Raw genomic sequence first — 26,662 nt, forward strand, 5'->3', positions numbered from 1 at the left:
TGCCACTTCGGGCCTTTACAATACTCTAACCATGTTTGTGGTCTTCCATTTCGTCATGATGTTCCTCACAGTGGAAAGCGATAGCTGAAATCCCTTGAGATAGCTTTTTGTGGCCTTCGCGTAAGTGGCGATGTTGAACAGTCTTCATTTTCAGGTCATTTGACATCTGTTTTGTTTTGAGGACCCCATGTTGGCCGTCTTCACAGGACATTCCAAGAGAAAACCAACTTGCAAGTGGCCACCTTAAATACCTTTGATTAGGTGTTTGGATGCATCTATCTAGGAAATTCAATGCTTAATGAGCTCACAAAACCCATTTTGTTTTCCAATTAACCAGTGCTGGGTAGATAGAAGTATTCAAATCAACAAAATGACAGGGGTGCCCACATTTCATGCGTACTGAATATCTTGTGTTAATCCTATAAACCTCATTTAAATAAATCAAATATCCATTGATTTATTCAAGAAAATGATGGAAATTGCCAGGGGTGCCCAAACCTTTGCATACGACTGTGTGTCGCTTCAGACAAGTGTATCTTTTTAGTGTACATTAGGTCGCCACCTATTTGTGGTCCGACATCACAGATTTCTTTGCTTTGCTTTACATTGCAATTCACTCACACACAAAGTGGTTAGATTACACTTCCTGCAGGGGAAAAAGAGTGCTGCAGCTATGACTCAATCCCAAGTCCATTCACTCAACATTTCCCAGCAGGAAGACGCTCTGACAAGACGCGATGTTGTGTAACTGCACGTTTTGTAAGTACAATACTGTATCCTGTATGTCTGGAATCGTTTCTTGCGTAAAAACGGAATTTAAAATGCGTTTAATAATGGAGGGAGGCAACTGATAGTTTAGAGCAGGGGTCACCACCGTGGTGCCCGCGGGCACCCCGGGTGGCCCCCCACGACCACATGAGGCGCCCGCAAGCCTGCTTTTCATTCAGGCTTTCAGGTAATAATGTGAGAACACTAGAAAGAAAAGTATTGTGAAGCATAAAATGTGAGTTGTGGACACCAGCATTTTGTGAATGTTCTGGTAAAACAAGCATATTTCATCTGTTTGTGTTGAAATAAGCTATGAAAATCATTTCTACAAAAATGAGTAGCTTGTGGCCATTTTCATTTTCTAAAAGTAGCTCTCGCAAGAACAAACGTTGGTGACCCCTGGATTAGAATATGAAAAATAGGCATTTCAGGGCATTTTAGGGGATTATTACAGACCTGCCAGCATGTACGCATTTGTCGCCCTTGAGTGCGCTTGTACACTTTGCTGCTGCCGGGTACGCATTTTGTTGCATTTCACCGGTTTCCATTTGAGTTCAGACTGTGCATGGCCAAACGAGCCGTTAAGACTATGATCTGTATATGACTCGTTCAGAGTCGCCAACGCCTTCCCCTCCGATGTCGGTTAAAGATTTGCAGTAAGAGTGACTGTTGGAATGCATGGATTAGTTCCAGCTGCAAAAGCACTCCCCTCCTCTTTTTAATTACCATCGTCTTCCCGTTACGTGGGAAGCTAACAAGCTAAATAGTCGACGAGTGACGTTGTGGTTGCTCACAGAGTTGTCACAGAGTCAACCCGTGGGTGTCCAAAGTGCGGCCCAGGGGCCGTTTGCGACATCTGACTTGATGTCGTTGGCCCACGGCACTTTGGAGAAATAAAATTAAAGTCATTTGTTCCTCACAGTGGAAACTGTAAAGCATGATGTTGGACAGTCTTCATTTTCAGGTCGTTTGACTGCTGTTTTCAGGGCCCTAATGAGCTCACCAAAGCCACTTTGTGTTCCAAATAACCAGTTTCAGGTAGATAGAGATATTCAAATCAACTAAATGACAGGGGTGCCACATTTCTGCACCTGTCTAATTTCGTTAGGATGTATAATGATGCATAATAAACCGTGTTGCACTTGTGAACTACCACTCTGTCCATCAGTTACAGTATGTGATATATCAAACAACCAATGTTTTATTCATGAAAATGATGGAAATTGTCAGGGGTGCCCAAACATTTGCATATGACTGGATATAACATCTAAGCATATCAAAGTGACGCTTATATCCGTTCATTTTTCAGTATGGGGCCCTGCTGGAAAAACAAAAAAACAACCAAAAAATCTAAAAGAAATAAAAAAAATAGAGCAAAATGCATAATATCATCAGAAAATATTCTATTCATATGAAAAAATGTCACTTTTGTCCTCATAAGCATTTTGTGTTTTTGCTGATAGATGTGGACGAGTGCCAAGCAGTGCCAGGTCTCTGTGCTGGAGGGAACTGCATCAACACCGTGGGGTCCTATGAGTGCAAATGCCCCGCTGGCCACCGTCAGAGTGAAACTAGCCACAAATGCGAAGGTGAGTCTGGGCTTTTTATCATCCTAATCCACAAAAGTTCTCCAATTAAACAAGTTTAACAATAACCAAATCATCAGACAGGTGAGGTGTCAATTGATGATTTACTTAGCTGGAAAAAAGGTCACATTTTTGCACAATTGGTTTAGATTATTAGATTAGATTAGATTAGATTAGATTAAATCCGATTAGATTAGATTCGATTCAATGCTGGCAGCAGTGACAGCATGTTCCAAGTTAAAGTTGTCCGGGCATGTGCAACTCACACACGCACACACACACACACACACACACACACACACACACACACACACACACACACACACACACACACACACACACAGCATAGTGGAATCACATTGCAATGTGTTGACTGGATGGAATTTAAACAATGCTTTGACAGAAAGGTGTAATAGTTAGCCAGGTGGTGGTTGTGTCTCTCCAGCTGAAGATGTTTATTTACTTCTTGGGAAGGCTGACAAAAGGTTTTTAAGTATCAGGTGGCAAAACTGTGACAAATGTTTCGTTCAACAGTCGAAAAACATGCATGCTACTGAAGGTCCTTGGTTTACGGACGAGTTGCGTTCCTACGACGCCATTAGTAAAAAGTGTAAATGTGTTCCTAAATGAACACTTAAGTCGTTCGCACTGTACACAGAACATTCGACGGACATAAAATACAGTCATAAGTTATCACCGTCCACTTTATAGGAGCGGATCCTTTCACATGTTCAAGGATACTATTTTTGTCCTTGATGACGATCAAGCGGCTTGGACCGGGCATGCAGCCAGTGTCTCTGCGTTTCTCCCTTTTCTGAGCCTTTTTGACAATGTCTGGTTGCACTTCCATGGGTGGTGGCTTTCCTTTTCTTTGGCACACCGCCATCATGGGAGTCAGCCTCACGCTTGGGAGACATGATGGAGGGCGGCAGGTTGGTGAGGGAAAGCAGGGGCGGCCGTGTCCTTCCTCAGTGCAGCTGTGTGCAACTACGCATTCTTTTGCCGCACGCATGATCGTGTAGGTAGTTCTCGAGCGAGTCTCGTATTTACGAACCAAACTGCGTAGGTCCAAACACATCTTTTAAGTAATTCGTGGGAGTGCTTTGTAACCACGAAACCACTGAACTTTGTAACATAAAACCTCACAAGACCAACAGAGTAACACAAAATGTCATAACACGAAACGCCATAGCATGAAACGCCATAACACGAAACGCCATAGCACGAAATGCCATAACACGAAACGCCATAACACGAAACGCCATAGCATGAAACGCCATAACACGAAACGCCATAGCACGAAATGCCATAACACGAAACGCCATAACACGAAACGCCATAACACAAAACGCCATAGCATGAAACGCCATAACACGAAACGCCATAACACGAAACGCCATAACACGAAACGCCATAACACGAAACACCATAGCATGAAACGCCATAACACGAAACGCTATAAAACGATGCGTTATAATACAAGCGATGTTTACAGAAAATGCTGTAACATAAAACAGCATAACACAAAACATTGTAACACGAAACGTCATGAGACAAACAGCGTAAGACAAAACGCTGTAACACGTAACACCATAACACGAAACGCCATAACGTGATATGTCACTAGACAGACGATGTAGCAAAAAATGCTATAACATAAAGCGGCATAACACGAAACGTAACACGAAACGTCGTAACACGAAACGTCGTAACATGAAACGTCGTAACACGAAACGTCATAACACGAAACGTCATAACACGAAACGTCATAACACAAAACATTGTAACACGAAACGTCATGAGACAAACAGCGTAAGACAAAACGCTGTAACACGTAACACCATAACACGAAACGCCATAACGCGATATGTCACTAGACAGACGATGTAGCAAAAAATGCTGTAACATAAAGCGGCATAACACGAAACGTAACACGAAACGCCGTAACACGAAACGTCGTAACATGAAACGTCGTAACACGAAACGTCATAACACGAAACGTCATAACACAAAACATTGTAACACGAAACGTCATGAGACAAACAGCGTAAGACAAAACGCTGTAACACGTAACACCATAACACGAAACGCCATAACGTGATATGTCACTAGACAGACGATGTAGCAAAAAATGCTATAACATAAAGCGGCATAACACGAAACGTAACACGAAACGTCGTAACACGAAACGTCGTAACATGAAACGTCGTAACACGAAACGTCATAACACGAAACGTCATAACACGAAACGTCATAACACAAAACATTGTAACACGAAACGTCATGAGACAAACAGCGTAAGACAAAACGCTGTAACACGTAACACCATAACACGAAACGCCATAACGCGATATGTCACTAGACAGACGATGTAGCAAAAAATGCTGTAACATAAAGCGGCATAACACGAAACGTAACACGAAACGCCGTAACACGAAACGTCGTAACATGAAACGTCGTAACACGAAACGTCATAACACGAAACGTCATAACACAAAACATTGTAACACGAAACGTCATGAGACAAACAGCGTAAGACAAAACGCTGTAACACGTAACACCATAACACGAAACGCCATAACGCGATATGTCACTAGACAGACGATGTAGCAAAAAATGCTGTAACATAAAGCGGCATAACACGAAACGTTGTAACACGAAACGTTGTAACACGAAACGTCGTAACATGAAACGTCGTAACACGAAACGTCATAACACGAAACGTCATAACACGAAACGCCATAACACAATACGTCACTAGACAAACGATGTAACACAAAGCGTTGTAACACGAAACGTCATGAGAAGAACTGGGTAGCACAAAACACTGTAACACCATAACACGAAATGTCGTAACACGAAACGCCATAACACGAAACGCCATAACACAATACATCGCTAGACAAACCATGTAACACAAAGCGCTGTAACGTGAAACGTCATGAGACGAACAGGGTAGCACAAAACACTGTAACACGTAACGCCATACCACGAAAAGCTATGACACGCTACGTCATAAGACGAAATGTCATAACAGGAAGCACCATAACACAATGCTATAACGGCATAACACAAAATGTTGTAACACGAAACGCCATTCCAAACAACGTAACACAAAATACCGTAACACATAATGCCATAAGATGACGTGACGCAAAATGCTGCAAGATGAAGGGTCATAAGGCAAACGGCGTAACACGCAATGCCATACATGAAACATCATAACACAAAACGTGGTAAACTGAGGGCCACCCGTAGACTACTTGAAAACTCTAAATAGTCGGTAGGTGTGACTGCGAGTATTAATGCTTGTTTGGCCAGGGTGTACCAAAGTCAGCTGGGGTAGGCTCCAACTCACCCATGACTCCGAACAGGACAAGCTTTCTAGAAACGGAATGAAAGAATGGTGACGTGTTATCAGTCAGTGAGAATGGACGTACTCTTGAGCACCGCTCCTTTGGGTCGGTAATGTTTCTGCCTGTTTGAAGCAAAGCAGCCTCGCGTCGAGCTTCAACTGTAAACTGGCTGAGGTTTTAAGGCAATTAAGATAAAGTGCAGTTAAGATGTGATGGGTGTCTGATTGTTTTTGGCTCAACAAGGCACCTGGTTTATGGTCTGCTTTTTGTTGAGTCTGTGTTTTTTCCTTTCATGAGCACAGTCTTTTGGCTGCAAACCATCTGTTAGTTTTGAACAAAGAAACACTTTGGGCCTGTAGACGCTACACACAGCCTGGGTCGCTCTCAGCTTCTTGCATAGTGACTTAGTGTTTAGATTAGCGAAATCACTGCTGGCTACGTTAGCACCTGTTTTCGCTTTCATACATGACTCACGTACAATGTATGGTATTGTGGACACCTGGACATTACACCCATTGAAGTGAAAATGTGGAGGTTCCCTTTACAGCTGGAATGGCTTCCACTCTTCTTCTTTTGGGAATACAGTGGAACCTTAGTTAGCGTACGCCCCGGTTAGCTTGTTTTTCAGTTTACGTTGGAAATACGCCAAAGTAAAGAAAGTACGCCAAAATGTTGCCTTGGTTTGCGTACATTCTCCTGTTAGCATAGAGTATAGCGCACGTCTTGACTGTGCATCGTCTCTCTTGAAGTCAATAGTGTTTCTCACCGTCTGTGTGAAAATGCTGGTACTCGCCGCTTTCTTTAGCTCCGTTCTGGCTTATTTTGCAGTCGTGATCAAAAGAAAAGCGGAGACTTGAGGTGAGGAAATAGAAATAACTCATGGCAAAACAGGAAGGTGGTTTCCGTGTTGATCTCGCTGCCACATTGTGTCTTTGCCGACAATCACGTCTTCAATGAAGGCAAAAATAACCTTAAATCTCCATTCATCCTTTTTATGCATTTAGAAGTAGTTTCTGCATGCAAAAGTGTAATTGTAAAACTATAAAAAATGTATTTTGTGTTAAAATTTTTGGCTTTCTGGAATGGATGAATTGGATTGACATTATTTCTTATGGGAAAATTTTATTAGTGCTTTTTCACTGCCAAGGACGTCTATTGACGTCTTTTCAAGAAATAACGTTGACTGCCAGAGATGTCTGTTGACGTCTTTTTTGCTTTTTTTCGCAGGAGCTACAGATCAAAGTCTTATTTATCTTGTGTGTGAATTGTAGGCAATGTATTTCTGTTCCAGTAGGGGGCAACAGTTCTCTTTTCCTCCAACCGGCAGCGACTGATTGTCTGTGAGGAAGACTGATTGTGGGTTGAGAGAGGAAAATGTCGAAACACATGCAGAAATCAAGCAGAGACAAAAAATACAGGCAGCTAACAGTGTCACAGAGCTTGTCTGGCGGTGGATCTGCCTTCAGTAGTGACGCGATCGCCAAAGATACCAGATTTTCCTGGTTTTAGTTTGAAGCTCAGTCTGTACAGTACAGATAAATAAATATATACTGGCAGTTTCTCAAGTGGCGGAGGGAGGGGGGGCATGGCAGAAAATAATTGGGCTAGAGTCGGACCTTCTGGAACGGATTAATGACGCTAACCAAGTTTCCACTGAACAGTCAAACCTCGGTTTTCAAATGCCCCGGTTATAGTAGGATTCGGTTTTCGATGAAAATTTTTGCCCAAATTTTGCCACGGCTTTTGTAGGCTGTCTCAGTTATCGTGCAACATTTGAAATTTGATGAAGAAGGTAAGAAACAGTATTGAACTGGAGAAAGAACTCACGCCAGGAACGAAGCGGACAAGCTAACTAGTCAACGAGTGTCATGATTCGTTCACTTAGCTGACTTGCTGAAAAACAGCGCCCCTAGCGCAGACAAAAGCATGTCACAAGGAGCTATGAAAAGATGAGAAGAAAGAAAAGAAGTCGGCGTCGGAGGGGCCAAGGCAGTGACTACGCAGACGCATAATCCAGGGCTGAGTGCACAACATACTATATGAACCACGTGGGCACTTATACCGTAATTATGCTCTACAGCGCTGCAGTAATTGCACATGCATATAAATAAGTGGCACACGTCATAAAAAACTGATGCATCGTGGAATTTCACTTTGGGTTTTTCCCTGCATGAAGCAATGGGCCCCCAACCCCTCAACCCAAACCCTTAGCGAATAATGTGGCGTCATAAAGTATACCACGCATGGGTGGGCCCCCGCAGCACCGCGCTTTGCTACTCTCAGAGGTCATTGCCGTTTTATTGGGGTTTATTGAGTTCTTCTTTTCCATTATGGGACTTTAATTGAATTAGCAGCTCTATGCTGGAAGCTACGGTATGTTACCTCCAGAAGAACACATCATTGCTTACTGGCTGGAAATATCTGACTGATTGTTGGGCTTTTTTGTTTTTTACAATTTTGTCCTACAATAGATTATAAATTATGTTGTGGATGTCATCTAAAGTAATGGAGATTGGCACAACATGGCACCAAAATACATAACAAAACATTCAATATTAAATATCATGAGGTGCATGATAATTATCGGACTGATAATTATCGGGCCGATATGTGGGAATTATGACGTCATGCCGATAAATCCGATAACACTCATTCAATCCCAGCCATTTTTCAAAAGACAACCCCTTAAGTGCCAGCCATTACACTCCCATCTTTCATCAGAAAAAAAAGTTTGTTTCTACTTTTTTCCGTTCTTTAGTCGTCAGCAGAACATAAGTACGTTTCAGGAAAATATTAGTTCCTGACTAAAAAAAGGGAGAAAACCAGCTTCTTGTGAAAAGATAAGTTCTTCTTCCTCTCATGATGCACTTCTGCCACCTAGTGGCCGTTTTTATGGCATTAAAATTGCTCTCACGCCTAATTGGTGAGGAGTTGCAACATCAGCTCCTTCAGGCTGTCACGCAAAAAAACGTAAAATAGATATAAATACATTGTTGGGATCAGGAGTATAACTACGTCTTTGGTATTGAATGAGTTAAAAATGCTGCGATTAACAATAATGAGGCAAGATCACCTGAACTGTGCAGGTGAGCAAATCAAGTGCTCCTTTTTTGTCCTGCCTGTGACGTTAGCGGCCTGTTGTAACCTCCCGCGTGCATGCTCATCAATGAGGGGAAAAAAATCTTCCTGAATCAGCCACCTGAAATGACACATCGATATTATGGTGCTTTGGGTTTGTTGTACCACAATGTTTAAAAAGCGCAAAAGGTTTGGCAGAGACTTCCGTGGTGTCACAAGGACTGCTCGGGGCATGTGCCTGAATACAGTGCACCTTGTTAGACAACGCCAGATGCCTCCTCCCGCTCTATACTTCGGTTCTCCTGATCTCCGTAGCGGCACACTGGCTGCTTGGCGCACGTGTCCGAATATGGGGCACTTTGCTGGGCCACAGCAGGTGGTGCCCTCCCCTCTATACTCTGGTTCTCCTGATAGTAGTGAAGTGGTAGCAGTAATGTCATGATGTTTGATTAGGCCAAATCAACAGGTACACTTGGTCAAATCCTAATTTGTTCCAGTTCTTCTTACCTCCAAGTGTGCACAAACTAAAGTTAAATCTGAATTTTTTTAAAGTATATATTAAAAAATTGTCGGATGTCGGTCTTGAGAAGCAGAAAGTTATCGGTATTGGTTTGAAAATTAAGATATTGTGCATCTCTAAAATATAATCAGCCCTGCGATTGGCTGGCGACCAGTCCAGGGTGTACCCCGCCTGTCGCCCAAAGTCAGCTGGGATAGGCTCCAGCTTGCCCCCGCGACCCTAATGAGGATGAAGCGGTATAGAAAATGGATGGATGGATGGAAAATATAATCAAAATATGGCATGACCTTGTACTCAAACGTACTCAAACCTTCCATAAAAGATTAGCGGGCAGATGTTGAGGTACATCTGCACACTCTAATAACATCCAAATTCTGAGTGTATTTGTTATCATACCATTTTTAGTGGTGTCAAAAATGCAATGTAACATATTGACAGGTGCTTTTAATATTTTGCCTCTCTAAAGTAATTACTGTAGAGAGAACTCTTTTTCAATTTTTTTTATTTAGTACTGCACTTCGACACCTTACTTGAATTGTATTGTACTTTATGTTTTTATTTTTGTTTTACAAAAATCTTGCCAATGAATGAACTCCTTCAATACCAAAGACATATTTATAAGCGTCTATAAACCCGAAGGCCCAATCCCAAAGACGTATTTATACGTCTTTTACGCAGGGTTTTCTTCGCAAGAGGCAAAAAAAAGTGATGACACAACTGCACACTAATAGATGTCACTTTTAGAGCGGGTTTAAGCCATAAAAATGGCCACAAGGTGGCAGAAGTACATTTGATCAGAGCTTGGCATGTGAATTTGAATGGAAAAAACATCCATGGCAGCAAGGAGGAAGTGGAAGGACGTGGAGGAGTGTAGCGTGCAGAATCTTACGCATTGTAGGGAAATTTTAATGCACACGCAGTTCAGTTCCAAATGTGAAAATTGTAAATCGTTCATGGTGTTATATTTGTAAATAAATTGTTATGTTGATGTAAAACAACCCTTTTTGTGTTGTTTATGTTGTGGTATTGCTGTCACAAAGCTGACAAAAACTTTTTGTCAAAGTGAAAGTTATGCTTGAAATGTATCTTTTCACAAAAAGCTGGTTTTGTCCCTTTTTTAGTCAGGAACTGATATTTTCCTGAAACTTACCTATGTTCTACTGCTGATTACTAACGAACGGAGAAAGGTAGAAACAAACTTTTTTCTAATGTTTCTTTTGGTAGGTTCCGTGTTTATATAGCCATCGAACACAATATTCTGTGTGCCTTGAAAGATCAGTCAAAATCTGTAGTGTTTATTTGAAAAATGTCTAGGATTGAATGAGTTAACAAGCAATTGTGACTCACAATACTTTTTTTGAAACATGTTTTTTTCAGACATTGACGAATGCAGCACCATCCCCGGCGTGTGCGATGGCGGCGAATGCACCAACACGGCCGGTAGTTACGTCTGCACCTGCCCACGAGGTTACATCTCCAGCACAGACGGCTCCAGATGTGTGGGTGAGTTTCGCGCAAAAACATTCCGAGACATTCCGAGGCTGTCCTCATCAGCTCATCGGCTGGAGGATGTGCGATGCGCGGGCATGTGATGAGTCAGACTGGCCCGCTGACAAACACACTTTTGTGTACTCTTTGGCCCTCACAGCATTAATTTGCACATGCTGTGAGACAGATACCTCACTATGACGCGCCCCATGAAACGTTACCAGGTGTTAATGTGTTCCTCAAGTACAGCACAGCAAAAGCACAACCAGGTGTTAATTTATAAGATTCATCCCACAAATGAATAAAACAGGCCCTGTGTTATTGTGTCATTCTGTGTTGATTTATGGGATTATAATAGGAATTAGAAAATTTGAAAATTAATTCCTCCGAGGGCCACAAGGTGAAAAATGAAAGAATGCAAGGGATCGCTCGGATAAAAAAAAAGTGAAAGGTATTAATAGTATTATCATCTTAGTAGTAGTATAAATATGAACTTCAGTCTTCAGTATATTTTTCCCCATTTCTTTTTCAAATTCCAACTATTTCTTCTTAAATAATCTTTTTCTTTAAATAATATTTTTTTTAATTTTCTTTTGTAATACTATGAGTTTATTCCCATTCTCATAATATATTTTTTATTAATGTTTTTTCTGTAATATGTCAACTCTGTGCTACTAAAATGACATTATTTTTCCTCGTAATATTCAGAGTGTATTCTTGTAAAATTGTGACTATTTTCTCTTAATATTTTTTACTTTATTCTTGGAAAAATTACTGCAGATTTTTACATTTTTGCTGTTGTTGTTTTGTTTTGTTTTTTTTGTTTTCTTGTTAAATTAAATTTTTAGAATGTGCCACAGGTCAATAAAAAAAAAAAACGCAAGGCACAAATGGCCCCCTGGGACGCACTTTGGACACCCCTGCTATAAAAGATACACTATACTGTAATATGAAAAAACTAGGACACCCAATGGTGTAACGCTTCTACTCCTATACGGGTGCACACTAAAGAGTGAAAATTTGTCACAACATGGCCCCCTACTGTGTTGTCTGTGCTGTTATTTATCTGACATGCACACCACATGGTGAAGCTGTGATGACGTTAACCCCATTAGTCAGACTGAATTGAGCTCTATGCGCCCTGCAAATCACCCACTGTAACTTTGAGATGTTTAGCCCAATCACCGAGAAGCACATTTGAGCAAGGTTGGTTGAAAAACATGGCCGTCATGAAGAATGACGTCTTATTTAAGTATGGTAGATTTTCCGTAATTGTTCGTAAGTCACTGCCCATTTGTGTAAGGATTATAAAGCATGCGTGTCCTGAGGACATCCGATGACTGTAGTGGGTCCCTGTTGTGGATTCAGCAAAGCTACTGTATAATGACCACGTACTTTACTTGTACTGTGCTGTAGATACAGTGCATGTGGAATTCCACATCATCCATCGGCATGAATACGCAAACCCATGAGCCTTTCCACAAGATTTATTGAGGCATTTACAGATCCTTGTTCCCCTTCAAAATCAGTTCATCGTTTAGTCGTACAATAACTCTTGTCATCCCAAAGGCGTCTGCCGGGGCTGAGGTCATGTCCCCTGCGCAAAATTGCTCTACGTTTTCTATTTCCTCACCAAACGCTGAAAAACGGCTTTGTGCATTGGAGCAGTCATGTCGAAACAAGAGCGGGCCTTCTCCGGCTCAGTTCAACAGTCCAAAGTATCAAATATTTCCCTTAATTGGAAGCACGGGGCTGTGAAAACAAGCCTCGGCCAAAGAGAACCAAAGATGTCCACTTAGGTCTGGTCACATGGTCTCTAGTGGAGACGGGTGGGGGTTGGGGGAGGCGGTCAGTGAACGCAAGTCTTCTACAAGTAGTTAGTTTGTTACTTTGATTTATTGTATATATATTTTATTCATATACTGTATATAATCAAAGGTTCATGTTTTTTTGCCAACATTCCTGTCCAAAGTTGCCATCTTTTAATTGCGGGCGGGCTCGTCTCCAGCTGTCGAAAAGGAAAGGAATAAAAAGAGAGCGAGCACAAATAAAACAAGCGCCAGACGCAGCCCCCTTACATCCTTCCTCAGCCTTTGTCCCACTTCCAAATTGGAGCAGACAAGATGTGGAGGAGACGGATAAAGAAAAGCAGACCCGACAGCATATCTCACTGATATCATCTCGGAATATTCCCAGCCTGTGATCCCAAGTCGCACCTCCAGCTTGGCTGTAGTTCAGCACCACTGTGAGCAGAGAGGAGGCAGACGTCATGAACGATTTCTGTTGCTGCTGGTGAAATTGGAATTTAAAACCGCACAATTATAAAACTTGATTTCTTGCTTGGTTGGACTTTTTCGAGGCAGGATGCAGCAGCTTCTTTCTATCAGTATGTAGCTTTCTTGAGACAACACTCATCAAAGATCCAAGGTGTTCCCAGGCCAGCTGTGAGACATAGTCCCTCCAGCTTGTCCTTGGTCTGCCCCGTGGCCTTCTCCCAGCTGTGCATGCCCGGAACACCTTAGCAGCGTGGCGTCCAGACTAGATGCCCGAGCAACTTCAACTGGCTCCTCTCGATGTGAAGGAGAAGCGGCTTTACTCTGAGCCCCTCCCGGATGACTGAGCTCCTTAACCTATGTCTTAGGGTGAGTCCAGCCACCCTATGGAGGAAATTTCCGCCACTTGTATCTCGTTCTGATGACAAAGGGCAGCCTTGGCGGAGGCCAAAGTTCACCAAGAACAGGCTCGACTTAATACTGGCAATGCAAACCGGGCTCCTGCTCCGGTCGTACAACGACAGAATGGCACATAGTAGTGCGTCACCAATCCCGTACTCCCAAAGCACTCCCCACAGGACACTGCGAGGGACACTGTCAATTGCCTTTTCAAGTCCGCAAAGCCCATGTAGACTGGTTGGGCAAACTTCCATGTAACTTCCAGTATCCTCGCAAGGGTGTAGAGCTGGGACGAAAACCACATTGCTCCTCCTGTAGCTGAGGTTCGACTAAGGGTCTTACCCTTCTCTCCAGCACCCTGGAAAAGACTTTCCCAGAGAGGCTGAGAAATGTAACCCTCCTTTTGTCCCCCTCTGGTCACCCTTCTTGAACAGGGGGACCACTCCCCCGTTCTGCCAATCCAGAAGTACTGTTCCCGACTTCCACGCAATGTTGAAGAGATGTGTCAGCCAAGACAGCCTCTCAACATCCAGAGCCTTGAGGAAGTCAGGGCGAAACTCATCCACCCCTGGAGCGTTTTGACTACCCCAAATACCTCAGCCATGGAGATGCAACTGTACGCGTCCGCGTCCTCTGACTGCTTCCTCTACGGAAGGTATGCCAGAAGGATTGAGAAGGGCCTCAAAATATTCCTTCCACCGTCCAACTATATCCTCAGTTGAGGTCAGCAGGCCCCCGTCCCCTCTGTAAATAGTGTGGACCGGGCACTGCTTCCCCTTTCTGAGGCGTCGAACGGTTTGCCAGAACCTCTTGCAGGCCGACCAAAAGTTGTGCTCCATGGCCTCACCAAACTCCTCCCACACCCAATTTTTTGCCTCGACCACCGCCGAAGCCGCGAGCCGCCTGGCCTGCCGGTGCCTGTCAGCTGCTTTAGGAGTGCCACAGGCCATCCATGCTCCATAGGACTCCTTCAGCTTGACGGCAGCCCTGACCTCTGGTGTCCACCATCGGGTACTGGGCTTGCCACCACGACTGGCACCGACCACCTTGCAGCTCCAATCGGCTGCCTCAGCAATGGAGGCACAAAATATGGCCCATTCGGACTCCATATCCTCTTCCTCCCCTAGGATGCAGGCGAAGCTCTGCTGTAGGTGAAAGTTGAAGACTCAACGAACGGGAGACTCTGCCAGACGTTCCTAGCGCAACCTCACTACACTTTGGGACTCCCAGGTCTGTCCGGCATCCTCCCCTGCCATCAAATCCAATTCAGTTGGCACGCTCTCCAGCACCCCTCTGATGGACTCCAAGAAGGCTGGGTAGTCTAAACTGCCATTTGGCGTGTTCACACAAACGGCAATCAGGACCCTTTCCCCAACCCGAAGGCGTAGGTAAATTAGTTTCCTTTGTACTGTGGCTGGAATCAACCTAAGAGGTAGGGTGAGGAGCTCAGTCATCCGAGAGGGGCTGAGAGTAGAACCGCTGCTCCTTCACATCGAGAGAAGGTAGTCGTGGTGGCCAGGTGGCTCGTGCGTCTTGTCCGGATGCCTCCCTGGTGAAGTGTTCCGGGCATGCCCAGGCGGGAGAAGGCACCAGGGCAGACCTAGGACACGCTGGTGGGATCATGTCTCACAGCTGGCCTGGGAACGCCTTGGTGTCCTCCCCGAAGGAGGTGGCCGGGGACCGGGAAGTCTGGCTTCCCTATTAAGACTGCTGCCCCCGGACCGGGACCCGAGGAAAATGGTTGGATGGATGGATGGATGTTATCTCGTTCTTTCGGTCACGACCCAAAGCTCATGACCATAGGTGAGGGTGGGAACATAGATAGAATTGAGAGCTTTGCCTTCTGGCTCAGCTCTCTCTTCACCACGACGGTCCACGACGGTCCACCTGTTGACCTCATGCGCCAACCTTCCCTCACTTGTGAACAAGACCTCGGGATACTTGCACTCCTCCACCTGGGGCAGGACCTCATTTCCAACCTGGAGGATGCAATCCACCCTTTTCCGACTGTGAAACATAGCCTCGGATTTGGAGGTGCTGAGTCTCATCCCAGAAGCTCCACATTCAGCTGATGTAGTTTTTTACAAATGTATATTTTTTTAAGTGTATTTTTTTTTTTTTATCATTGCACCTGAAAGCTACCGGTCCATGGGCGGGGGGGAACCGGGCCCCAGTTGTTGGGGACCCCTGCTCTACAGTATCTGACAGGAGCGCTCTGCTCTTTTTAATGAGCTACTGCAAAAACACTCTCCGAAGATCCTCTCCATGACGGAGCAGTTTTGCTGTTTTTAAGAACCTACTCCCAAAAAAGCCACCAGGAAAAAATCCTCTATTTAATCGGAGCACTCTGCTTTTAAGGATCTACTGCAAAAAAAAAAAAAAAGCCAGCAAAAGATCCTCTATTTGACAGGAGCACTCTGCTGTTTTTAAGTACTGCTGTAAAAAGTGCTAGACAAAGATCACCTAATGTAATATCGAGAAGGAGCAATGGAACGGGGTCCATGTTGGATGTGGTCTGTGTCGTGATGGAGGAGCCATAGGGGGCTGTGGAGAGGGCGTGGCAGTAATCACATCCAAATTCCCTGTCACGCTGGAAGCTGGGGAGAAAAGATGGGTCCAGTCAGTTCTCCTCTATAAACACCTCGGCACAAATGAAAGCATATGCTGGTGTCGTGGTGCACACGCACACACGCACACACGCACACACGCACGCATGTCTGCTTCCAATTAAAAGCCTTCGTCATCTTCATCAGCAAACCCCCTCTAAGTCGCTCTCCTCCAGTTCTTTCAGTCCTACGGGATGTTTCAGCTTATATGTGTCCATTTTGTGTGCATGGAGATGAGAATGAGAGTGTATTTGTACTACAGCTGTATGTAGATGAGAATGAGAGTGTATTTCTACTACATGTAGATGAGAATGAGAGTGTATTTGTACTACAGCTGTATGTAGATGAGAATGAGAGTGTATTTCTACTACATATGTATGTAGATGAGAATGAGAGTGTATTTCTACTACATATGTATGTAGATGAGAATGAGAGTGTATTTCTACTACATATGTATGTAGATGAGAATGAGAGTGTATTTCTACTACATCTGTATGTAGATGAGAATGAGAGTGTATTTCTACTACATCTGTATGTAGATGAGAATGAGAGTGTATTTCTACTACATCTGTATGTAGATGAGAATGAGAGTGTATTTCTACTACATCTGTATGTAGATGAGAATGAGAGTGTATTTCTACTACATCTGTATGTAGATGAGAATGAGAGTGTATTTCTACTACATCTGTATGTAGATGAGAATGAGAGTGTATTTCTACTACGTGTGTGTGTAGATGAGAGTGAGAGTGTACAGTATTTCTACTATGTATAGATGAGAATGAGAGTGTATTTCTACTATGTGTAGATGAGAATGAGAGTGTGTGTACTACGTGTGCATGTAGTATGTGCATGTGTATGTGTATGTTTATGTGTATCTGCATGTGCATGTAGTATGTGTATGTGCGTGTGTGTATGTGTATGTGTATGTGCATGTGCATGTAGTGTGTGTATGTGAATGGAGTATGTGTATGTGAATGTGTATGTGCATGTAGTACGTGTACGTGTACGTGTATGTGTAATGTATGTGTGTGTGTGTACTGTTCGTATTCCCACACACTGCACAAGCCCTCTCCTAATGTTCCTTCTAATTGGCAAGAATTGCCCCACATGGAACTGATTAATTCCAGACTGCTGGCTCATTAGTGAGATAATGGACGTGAACGCCCCCCCCCGCCCCCCCCCCCCCCCCCCACCACCACCACCACCACCACCAGCCCCACCTTCCTCCAATAATGCTTAAATGTGCACACACACACGTGAAGTACATATGCATTCTTCCTTAAGGAGAGGGATTTCCAGGAAATAGCCACGTTCCCCTGCAGCACACTTTGAGCTGCTGCTCCACTGACCCTGACCCGTCCCACTGGAACTTCTTCTCTTTTTTTGGAGATGGCAGCAGTTAGTCGAGACCCCAGTCAACCTTTCCCCCTTCCAGGCCATAAAGGAACTTCCTCCCCACCCACCAAGGGGGGCGTAGGGCACCCGTTGACCGTGTTCTCAGAGGAGCTATTACCCGGAAACCTTTTCATGTATGCGTGTCATACGGTGGCACTGCTGGAAAAAAGTACTCATTTTATGAGCTGGGGTTTAACAACTGAACTGCCCTTTCTAATTGAAGTGTGCAGCCTGTTGCTTCTCTGGCCACACCAGTCTTGTACACCTGCATTGACACGAGCAGGGAGTCAAAGTAATATGGTGTACTCCGTCACATTTTACCTCATATACACTTTTTTGGGAACTGTTTTAGGTACACCTGCACCATCTGATAAGTACTCAGCGCCGTCAGGTACTAGTAGATGCTAGTAGGGCCGTCAGGTACTAGTAGATGTCAGTAGGGCTGCCAGGTACTAGTAGACACTAGTAGGGTTGCCAGGTACTAGTAGGGCCACCAGATACGAGTACACGCTAGTAGGGTTGCCAGTAGGACCACCAGGTACAGTTCTAGTAGACGCTAGTAGGGCTGCCAGGTACTAGTAGACACTAGTAGCCACACTGTCATTTATTTGGACTGCCACAAATAAATTTAGCACGACCTGTTTGCCTTCAAACATGAACACATTATAATGGGACTGACTGTGAATGCGCCTCAAAACGCTAACCTTTTTTTCCCTACTGGAATTTGAGGTTTTTGGGGGTTTTAGGCCCAACGTGTTACTACACCATGTCGAAATGAAAACATAACTGCACAGTCCCACATGTGATGTCGGACTTAACAAAAAGGAAACCACCTGAGGCGAGATAAAGACTTTTTATGATGAGATATGGAGGTAAGCGCAAAACTATGTAAAAATGCTAAAAACTACGCTGGACTTTTGGCAAGTTTGTTTGACCCCATAAGTCAGATTGCTTTTCATACAGAGCTCAGTTTACACCAACTGAAACGTTTGGGGATTTAGGTGAATCACCACAAACTAAAAACTGTATTTTTAGTTAGGAACTACAGAAATCCCTCATATTAATAAATGGAATGTTTTTGTACTTACATTGTGGCACTGTTTATGACCTTCTAAATAGGGTTTTTAACATTAATAGAGCCCTCGAGACATGAAATAACAACCCTAGAGTCACCTTTACATTCCTATTACTCCAAATAGTAGACATAATGACAGAAAATAAGGCTGTGCTCATGTGTGTTCATGTAAATGTGTCCAGGCGCTACGGGATCTGAATGGGGGGTGGACAGGAAGTGACATCGGGGGTTCAGAGTTAGCTTGGCGTGGGTTACGGCTGCAGCAGTTGCCCATGTTAGGGATTATTTTGTCTGTTGTGAGATCATTCAAACCTGTAATAAAAGCCTGCTGTTCCGGTGAAGTGGCCAAGTATATTTTTGTACAATTATTATATGTTTTAAGGTGTGCAACCCCTCACCATACACTTTATACTCTTTTCTCAGACAGCCATTAACATTTTCTCACTTTTATCTCTTGTTTAAACACTCTCAAACTTCAAATTTTGTTTGAATTCTAATGACCACCCTACTAGGTTCGACACAATCAATTATTAAGTGACTCATGTGTATTTCACCTCTTGCCTCTTCGTCCTGGCGCCCCCTGCCTTTTGGGTGCGGAACATTTTGTTGACATGTGGGTTTTGTCGAAGAGAAACTGTTTGCTAGCATGACACAACAGGAGGCATGGCAGGGCGGCACGAAGGAGATTGATTAAAGATGGTCTACAGCCAATCGGGACGCAGAAGACAATGGGCGGTGCAGACAGAAGAGAGAGGGAAAAGAGAGAGACCACCTGGTGCTAAGCACAGAACTACAACAGTCAACTTCCCACAATGCAATTCTTCTTAAAGGGCCAGGCTCGGCCTGTGACGGCGTTCATACGCTGGAAAAACATTTTTTAAAAAAGCACTAAAATTGCACAAAAAAAAAATCAGTGAAACAGCGAGTCTTCGAAAGGTGAACCGAGATGGAGCGGGGGAACACTGTACTAGAATAATTTAGCACCTGCAACTTTTGTATGTTGATGAAATGCAAGAAGTTCTACTCATGTTGTCCCAGCATTAACCCATATGATGAAATGAAACAGTTGAATGTGTCCAATTGTCTTGCAGACCAGCGCGTGGGCACCTGTTTCTCTGCCCTGGCCAACGGTCGATGTGCAGCAGAGCAGACGGGCCAGTTCACCAAGATGCAATGTTGCTGCGACACTGGCCGCTGTTGGGCTTTGGGGCAGATCCCCGAGATGTGCCCAGTGAGAGGCTCTGGTGAGCGTCACTGCAAATAATGGCTTTCCACAACACTTTGGATGATTTTGTTCCACTAAAAGCTTCCACACACACCAGATCACAGACCTCCAACACGGCTGAACCTCTGTGTCCTGTCAAGTCTGCCCTTATTTGTGGATAAGAGTTTTCACTGTAATACATAACGGAATCATTGGCCGATGCAAAACCCTCCACAAATTGCTGTCCCGTGCCATCCATACGAGGCAGCTTATTGTATCATCGGGTGATTGTCTGTTGCTCGCTTCTCTATCTCCTAGATGAATTCCGTCGTTTGTGCATCGTGGGCCTTCCTCAGGGACACGGCCTCCCCAACGGATACCCCAATGGACACTTCCCCAACAACAACGGCTACGGGTACAAGTTCCCCAGTATGCCTAACGGGAACGGAGGTATCGGCGGCAATGGTGGAGGCGGCTTCGGAGGAAACGGAGGCAGCTTTGGAGGGAACGGAGGCGGCTTTGGCGGGAACGGAGGAACCTTTGGAGGCAATGGAGGAGGACATATAACCCATCCAATAGGTAAGCTGCTCTTACCATCCATCAATTTCTGTACCACTAATCCTGGAGCCCAGGGGTGTCCAAACTTTTTCAAGCGAGGGCCGCATAGTAAAACAATTAAGAGGACGCATGGATGATATTTTGTAAAGCATACACTAAGATGTATTTCGAGAAGAAACTGCATCTCAGCTTTGTCATACAGGTGAAGAAGGGTATTACTATGATAAATGATATTGCTCTTTTTCCCCATTTCTGCTGTTTTTTTTAATTTTCCAAATAATTTCTTCTTGTAACATTATAACTTTATTCCTATAATATTTTTAATTTATTACGGTAATACTATACTTTTTTCACAACCTAAGTTAAAAATTACAACATTAATTTGGGGGTTTTAAAAAACCTTTAAAAAACAACATGTGTTTTCTTTAATATTTCAACTCGATGCCACTAAAATGTTGTGATATTTTTCCAAATAATATTGCAACTTTACTGTCATAAAATTGTGACTTTTTTTCTTGTTAGAACACAACTTTTTTCTTTTAATATTTTGCTTTTCCATTTCTGCTGTTTTTGTTATTTTCCAAATATTTCAACTTTCTTTGGAAATAATTTTTCTAATTTTTTCTTCTTGTAACTGTATGACTTTATTCCTATAGTATTTTTACTTTCTTCCCGTAATACTATACCTTTTTTCACAACCCATTTGAAAAATTACAACATCGTTGTTTTTTTTTTCTCATAATATTAGGACTTTTTAAAAACAGCATATTTTTTCTTTCAAATGTCAGCTCTATGCCACTAAGATGACAGGATTTTTTCTGATTATGCAAGTTTATTCTTGTAAAATTGTGATTTTTTTCTTCTAAGAATACAACTTTTTTGTTTAATATTTTGACTTGATTGTTGTAAAAATTACACTTTTTTTCCCTTTTCTTCTGTTTTTTTTCATTTCAAATATTTAACTTTCTTTGGAAATATATTTTTTTCTTGTAACATTGTGACTTTATTCCTATCATATTTTACTTTATTCCCCTAATATTTTACCTTTTTCCACAACCTAATTGAAAAATTACATTATTTTTTGTATTTTTTGTTATACTATTATCACTTGTAAAAAAAAAAAGTTTTTTCTTTAAAATATTAACTCTGTGCCACAAAAATGTATTATTTTTATTTATTTGTATTTATTTATATTTTTTCTGATAATATTACGAGTTTGTTCTTTAAAATTGCAACTATTTTTCTTGTTAGAGCACATCTTTTTTCTTTTAATATTTTGACTTTATTCATGTAACATTATAACTTTTTACGCAACCTAATTTTGGAAAAAGTTTCTCATAATATTACTTTAAAAAAATAACATTCATATTTTAATATTTAAACTGTATGCTACTAAAGTGCTGTTATTTTTCCTCATAGTATTTTAACGTTCTCGTGAAATTATGACTTTTTCTTGTTAGACAACAACTTTTGTTTTGACTTTTTTCTCAGAAAATATTGCTGAGTTTTCCATTTTTGTTCTTGTTTTTTTTTTTTTTTTGTTAAATTTTACTTTTAGAATGTGCCACTGGCTAATAAAAAAAATAAAGCTGCGGGCTGCAAATGGCCCAGAGGCCGCACTTTGGACACCCCTGCTGTAGCCTACCCCGGCAAACCACACCCTGGACTGACTGGCAGCCAATCACAGGGAGCCAAGCGAACCGCTACGCTTACAAGGGCAAACTTGAGCGTGTCTTCAATGAGCCTTTTATGTGTCTTTGTGTCTCGCCAGGCACTGTTACTGTGAATGACACCATCGATATCTGCAAGCACTTCACCAACCTGTGTCTGAATGGTCGCTGCATTCCCACACCCACAAGCTACCGCTGTGAGTGCAACATGGGCTACAAGCAGGATGTCCGCGGGGAGTGTATTGGTAAGAAACATACTTCACACGTCACGCCTTTGCTGTAGTGTTGATACCACAGCATTGCACTGCCATCTTCTGACACTTTCCGGAATTAACATGCCAACACCTGGAAACGCTGCGTTTACAAATGTGCAAAAATGAATACGTGTGCTGCTTTCTGCAGATGTGGATGAATGTGTGAGTAATCCATGCATCAATGGTGACTGTGTCAACACTCCGGGGTCATATCACTGCAAATGTCATGAGGGCTACCAGGGAACACCCACCAAGCAAGCCTGCATTGGTATGTCAGACATAAACAAACTTGTACATACATTACGTGTCAGTCAAGTCTTTGCTTCCTGTGTTTAGATATTGATGAGTGTATCGTCAACGGGGTGATGTGTCGCAACGGCCGCTGCGTCAACACAGAGGGAAGCTTCCAGTGTATCTGCAATGCTGGCTTTGAGCTCACACCCGATGGCAAGAACTGTATCGGTAAGGAGAAGGAATAGTGGCAGCTCCTGTCAGTGTTGCCGACTCATCCGGAAGGAAAGTAGCAGTCGAAGTTGACTCGAAATAGAAATAAATCATTTGCCACTTCCTGCGCTTAGTCGTGTGAAGTGATGGGAAACTCCATTTCGTTAACTGGCTCGAGTTTTTATGAGTCACTCGCTGAAGTGAATCCAGAACTCGATTTGCTCGAGTCACTCAAGTGCTGAAACTGGCACGCGCGCAACAATTTCGGTGGCCGAGCTGTAGATGATCGACGAGCACCCGCCCGTGAGTCACTGAAACTCAAGTCTTTCTCGAGCACCCGTGAGTCAGTGAAACTGAAGTCTTCCTCGAGCACCCGTGAGTCAATTAAACTTGAATCTTCCTCAAGCGCCTGTGAGCCCGTGAAACTGTAGTCCTCCTCAAGCACCCATGAATTTGTGGAAATTGACTCCTCGATGAGCACCCGGGAGTCTGTGAAACTAGTCAGCAAAAGTCAAGAGTTCCTCGAGCACCCGTGAGTCAGTGAAACTCAAGTCTTCCTCGAGCAACCGTGAGTCAGTGAAACTTGAGTCTTCCTTGAGCAAGCGCGAGCTCGTGAAAATTGAGTCCTTGACGAGCGCCCACGACTCAATGAAACTCAAGTCTTCCTTGAACGCCTGTGAGTCTGTGAAACTCTAGTCTTCCTCGAGTACCCATGAATCCGTGGCAATTAAATCTTCCATGAGTACCCGTGAGTCTGTGAGTCAGTGAACCTTGAGTATTCGTCAAACGCCCGTGAGTTAGTGAAACTTGAGCCTTCCTGAGCGGACGTGAGTCAGCAACATGGGAGTCTTCATCTGCTGCTCTTGAGTCAGTGAAACTCGAGTCTTCGCCGCGCGCCTGTGAGTCAGTGAAGCTGAAACTCGAGTCTGTCTTGAGGACCTGGGAGTCTGTGAAAATTGAGTCCTTGACGAACACTTGTGAGTTTGTGAACCTCTACTTTTTGTCGAGCACCCACAGGGAATTTACAGCCTTTGTTGAGCGCCCATGAGTTTGTGAAACTCTAGTCTTCCTTGAGCACCCATGAGTCTATGAAAATTTTGTCTTTGACAAGCACCCGCGAGTCTGTCAGTCAGTGAACCGCAAGTATTTGTCGAATGACCATGAGACAGTGAAACTAGAGTCTTCCTCGGGTGCCCGTGAGTCAGCGACACGCAAGTTTTTGTCGCGCGCTCGTGAGTCAGTGAAACTCGAGTCTTCCTCGAACACTGGGGAGTCAGCGAAAGTCAGTGAAAGTCTGTCTCGAGGACCCGTGAGTCTGTGAAAATCGAGTCCTTGACAAGCACCTGTGAGTTTGAAACTCTAGTTTGTGCTGAGCACCCACGAGCAAGGGAAATTACAGTCTTCATCGAGCGGCCATGAGTCAGTGAACCTCGAGTCTTTGTAGAGCGCCTGTGAGTCCATGAAACTCTAATCCTCCTCGAGCACCCATGAGTCCATGGAAATTGAGTCTTCGACCAGCACCCATGAGTCAGTGAGACTTGAGTCTTCCTTGAGTGCCCGTGAGTCAGCGACATGCAAGTCTTCGTCAAACGCCAGTGAGCCAGTGAAACTCCCCACCCGTAGTGTTTCAGCAGAGAATTGCACGACACGCGCTCAACCCCGACACAGAGCTGTATAAAAAGATTAAGACGCCATCGAAGGGGACGGGGTAGCGACTGCAGAAAGATGCTTTCACGTTGGACTCTCCAAAAGTCTCCAATAATAAGAAAAAGTTGCCAGATTTGTTGCTAGTTGCTATTTTGAAGAAAAAAGGTTCGAATTCTAATGCAAAGTTGGCAACACTGCTAAGGGTGCACGCCCGTATAACGCTACCGGTGCATGTGTGTATTTCTGTCTTCCGAGCATTTAGCATGTTCACGAGATCTTTTACATTTACATGGCGTCATGGCCTCGTCCTGCAGATCACGATGAATGTGCCACCACCAACATGTGTCTGAACGGCATGTGCATCAACGAGGACGGCAGTTTTAAGTGCATCTGCAAGCCCGGCTTTGCCCTCGCGCCCAACGGACGCTACTGCACTGGTATGTACACATACACCAAGAAAATATCTCTGACATTAAACTATTGTTGCGTTTTTAATCAACCTTCAAAGTACCTTTTTAACATTATTAGAACCCTCCAGATGCTTGTATTATGCTTTCCTAATATAGCAGACAAAAATAAGAGAAAATAAGACATAATACAGACTCACACACTAATTGAATTGTCTCACTAATTGAATCAGAGCTTTTCTTCCTGTCACTCACACACACACACACACACACTCCAGTGGCCCGGAGAGATGCAACTGGGGGAAAGAAGGTGTCTCAAACAACATAGGCGGCTTTACAACACAGATTTTAAGATAATGGTGACTCCACCCAGAGATTCAAACCCTTGACCTCCTGACTGTGAGGCCAACATGTCAACCACCAACCTTTCATGTTACAACGTTTTGCAGTGCGGCGTTGTGTATTTAGACATTTCATGTTATGGTGTTTTGTAGCGCAACATTTTGTGTTATGGTCAGGGATCAATAGGGTCATAATGAGCAATTATTATGACATTATGAGTGTTCATGTTGCATCATTTTGCGTTACGCCGTTCCATAATTAGCTGTTTCCTGTTATGGTATTTTGTAGTACAACTTTTTGTGTTTCGTGTTGTGACATTTCATGTTGGGACATTTTATGTTGCAACGTTTCGTGGTATGGCGCGTGTATGACGCGTCGTATTTGGACGTTTCATGTTCTGGCGTTGTTACAACGTTTCATGGTGTTTCGTAGTACGATGTTTTGTGTTATGCTCTTTTGTTTTGCAACATTTTATGTTGGGACATTTCAGGTTATTGCACTTCATGTTGCAAAGTTTTGTGTTAAAGCGTTGTGTGTCACGGCATTTTGTATTTAGATGTTTCATGTTATGGTGTTTTGTAGCAAGAAATTTTGTGTTATGCTGTTTCGCGTTACAAGATTTCTTGTTGTGACATTTCATATCGGGACATTTCGTGTTGCAACAGTTTGTGTTACAACACTTGGTGGTACGGCGTTGTGTGTTACGGCGCCTCGTATTTAGATGTTTCATGTTATGGCGTTGTTACAGCGTTTCCTAGCATGATGTTTTGTGTTATGCTGTGTTGTGTTGCAACATTTCATGTTATATTTCATGTTGCAAAGTTTTGTGTTAAAGCGTTGTGTGTCACGGCATTTTGTATTTAGATGTTTCATGTTATGGTGTTTTGTAGCAAGACATTTTGTGTTATGCTGTTTCACGTTACAAGATTTCTTGTTGTGACATTTCATATCGGGACATTTCGTGTTGCAACAGTTTGTGTTACAACACTTGGTGGTACGGCGTTGTGTGTTACGGCGCCTCGTATTTAGATGTTTCATGTTATGGCGTTGTTACAGCGTTTCCTAGCATGATGTTTTGTGTTATGCTGTGTTGTGTTGCAACATTTCATGTTATATTTCATGTTGCAAAGTTTTGTGTTCCAGCGTTTCCTGTTACAATGCGTTGTGTTACAGCTTTGTGTGTGACGGCGTTTTGTATTTAGATGGTTCCTGTTATGGTGTTGTGATGGTGTTATGTTATGTTACGGTGTTTTGTAGCACGGCATTTTGCCTGATGCTGTTTCACGTTGCGACATTTCTTTTTTCTAAATTCTTTTGGACATTTTGGGTTACATCGTATCGTGGTGTGCCGTTGTGTGTCACGGTTCTACGTATTTAGATGTTTCATGTTATGGCTGTGTAACAGCGTTTCGTAGCATGACATTTTGTGTTATGCTGTTTTGTGTTGCAACATTTCATGCGACATTTCTTGTTGCAAAGTTTGGTGTTGCAGCGTTTCCTGTTCCAACATGTTGTGTTACAGCGCTGTGTGTGGCGGCGTTTTGTATTTAGATGGTTCCTGTTATGGTGTTTTGTGGCACGACATTTTGTGT

At 43.3% G+C, this 26,662-nt stretch overlaps 1 protein-coding gene across 1 annotated transcript in view; it reads left to right on the forward strand.

Moving 5' to 3' along the window:
• The window catches only part of fbn2b (fibrillin 2b), a 141,446-nt gene that overhangs the window by 55,077 nt on the left and 59,707 nt on the right, over positions 1-26,662 (forward strand). The window contains exons 8-15 of the mRNA XM_054789607.1: positions 2,232-2,357; positions 10,686-10,811; positions 19,636-19,788; positions 20,067-20,327; positions 22,078-22,221; positions 22,379-22,498; positions 22,567-22,692; positions 24,636-24,758. Of these exons, the coding sequence (XP_054645582.1) occupies positions 2,232-2,357; positions 10,686-10,811; positions 19,636-19,788; positions 20,067-20,327; positions 22,078-22,221; positions 22,379-22,498; positions 22,567-22,692; positions 24,636-24,758 (1,179 nt within the window). The remainder of the gene's footprint in view (positions 1-2,231; positions 2,358-10,685; positions 10,812-19,635; positions 19,789-20,066; positions 20,328-22,077; positions 22,222-22,378; positions 22,499-22,566; positions 22,693-24,635; positions 24,759-26,662) is intronic.

The sequence above is a fragment of the Dunckerocampus dactyliophorus genome, chromosome 10 (assembly GCF_027744805.1).
Source record: "Dunckerocampus dactyliophorus isolate RoL2022-P2 chromosome 10, RoL_Ddac_1.1, whole genome shotgun sequence".
In the NCBI taxonomy this organism is placed as follows: domain Eukaryota; kingdom Metazoa; phylum Chordata; class Actinopteri; order Syngnathiformes; family Syngnathidae; genus Dunckerocampus; species Dunckerocampus dactyliophorus.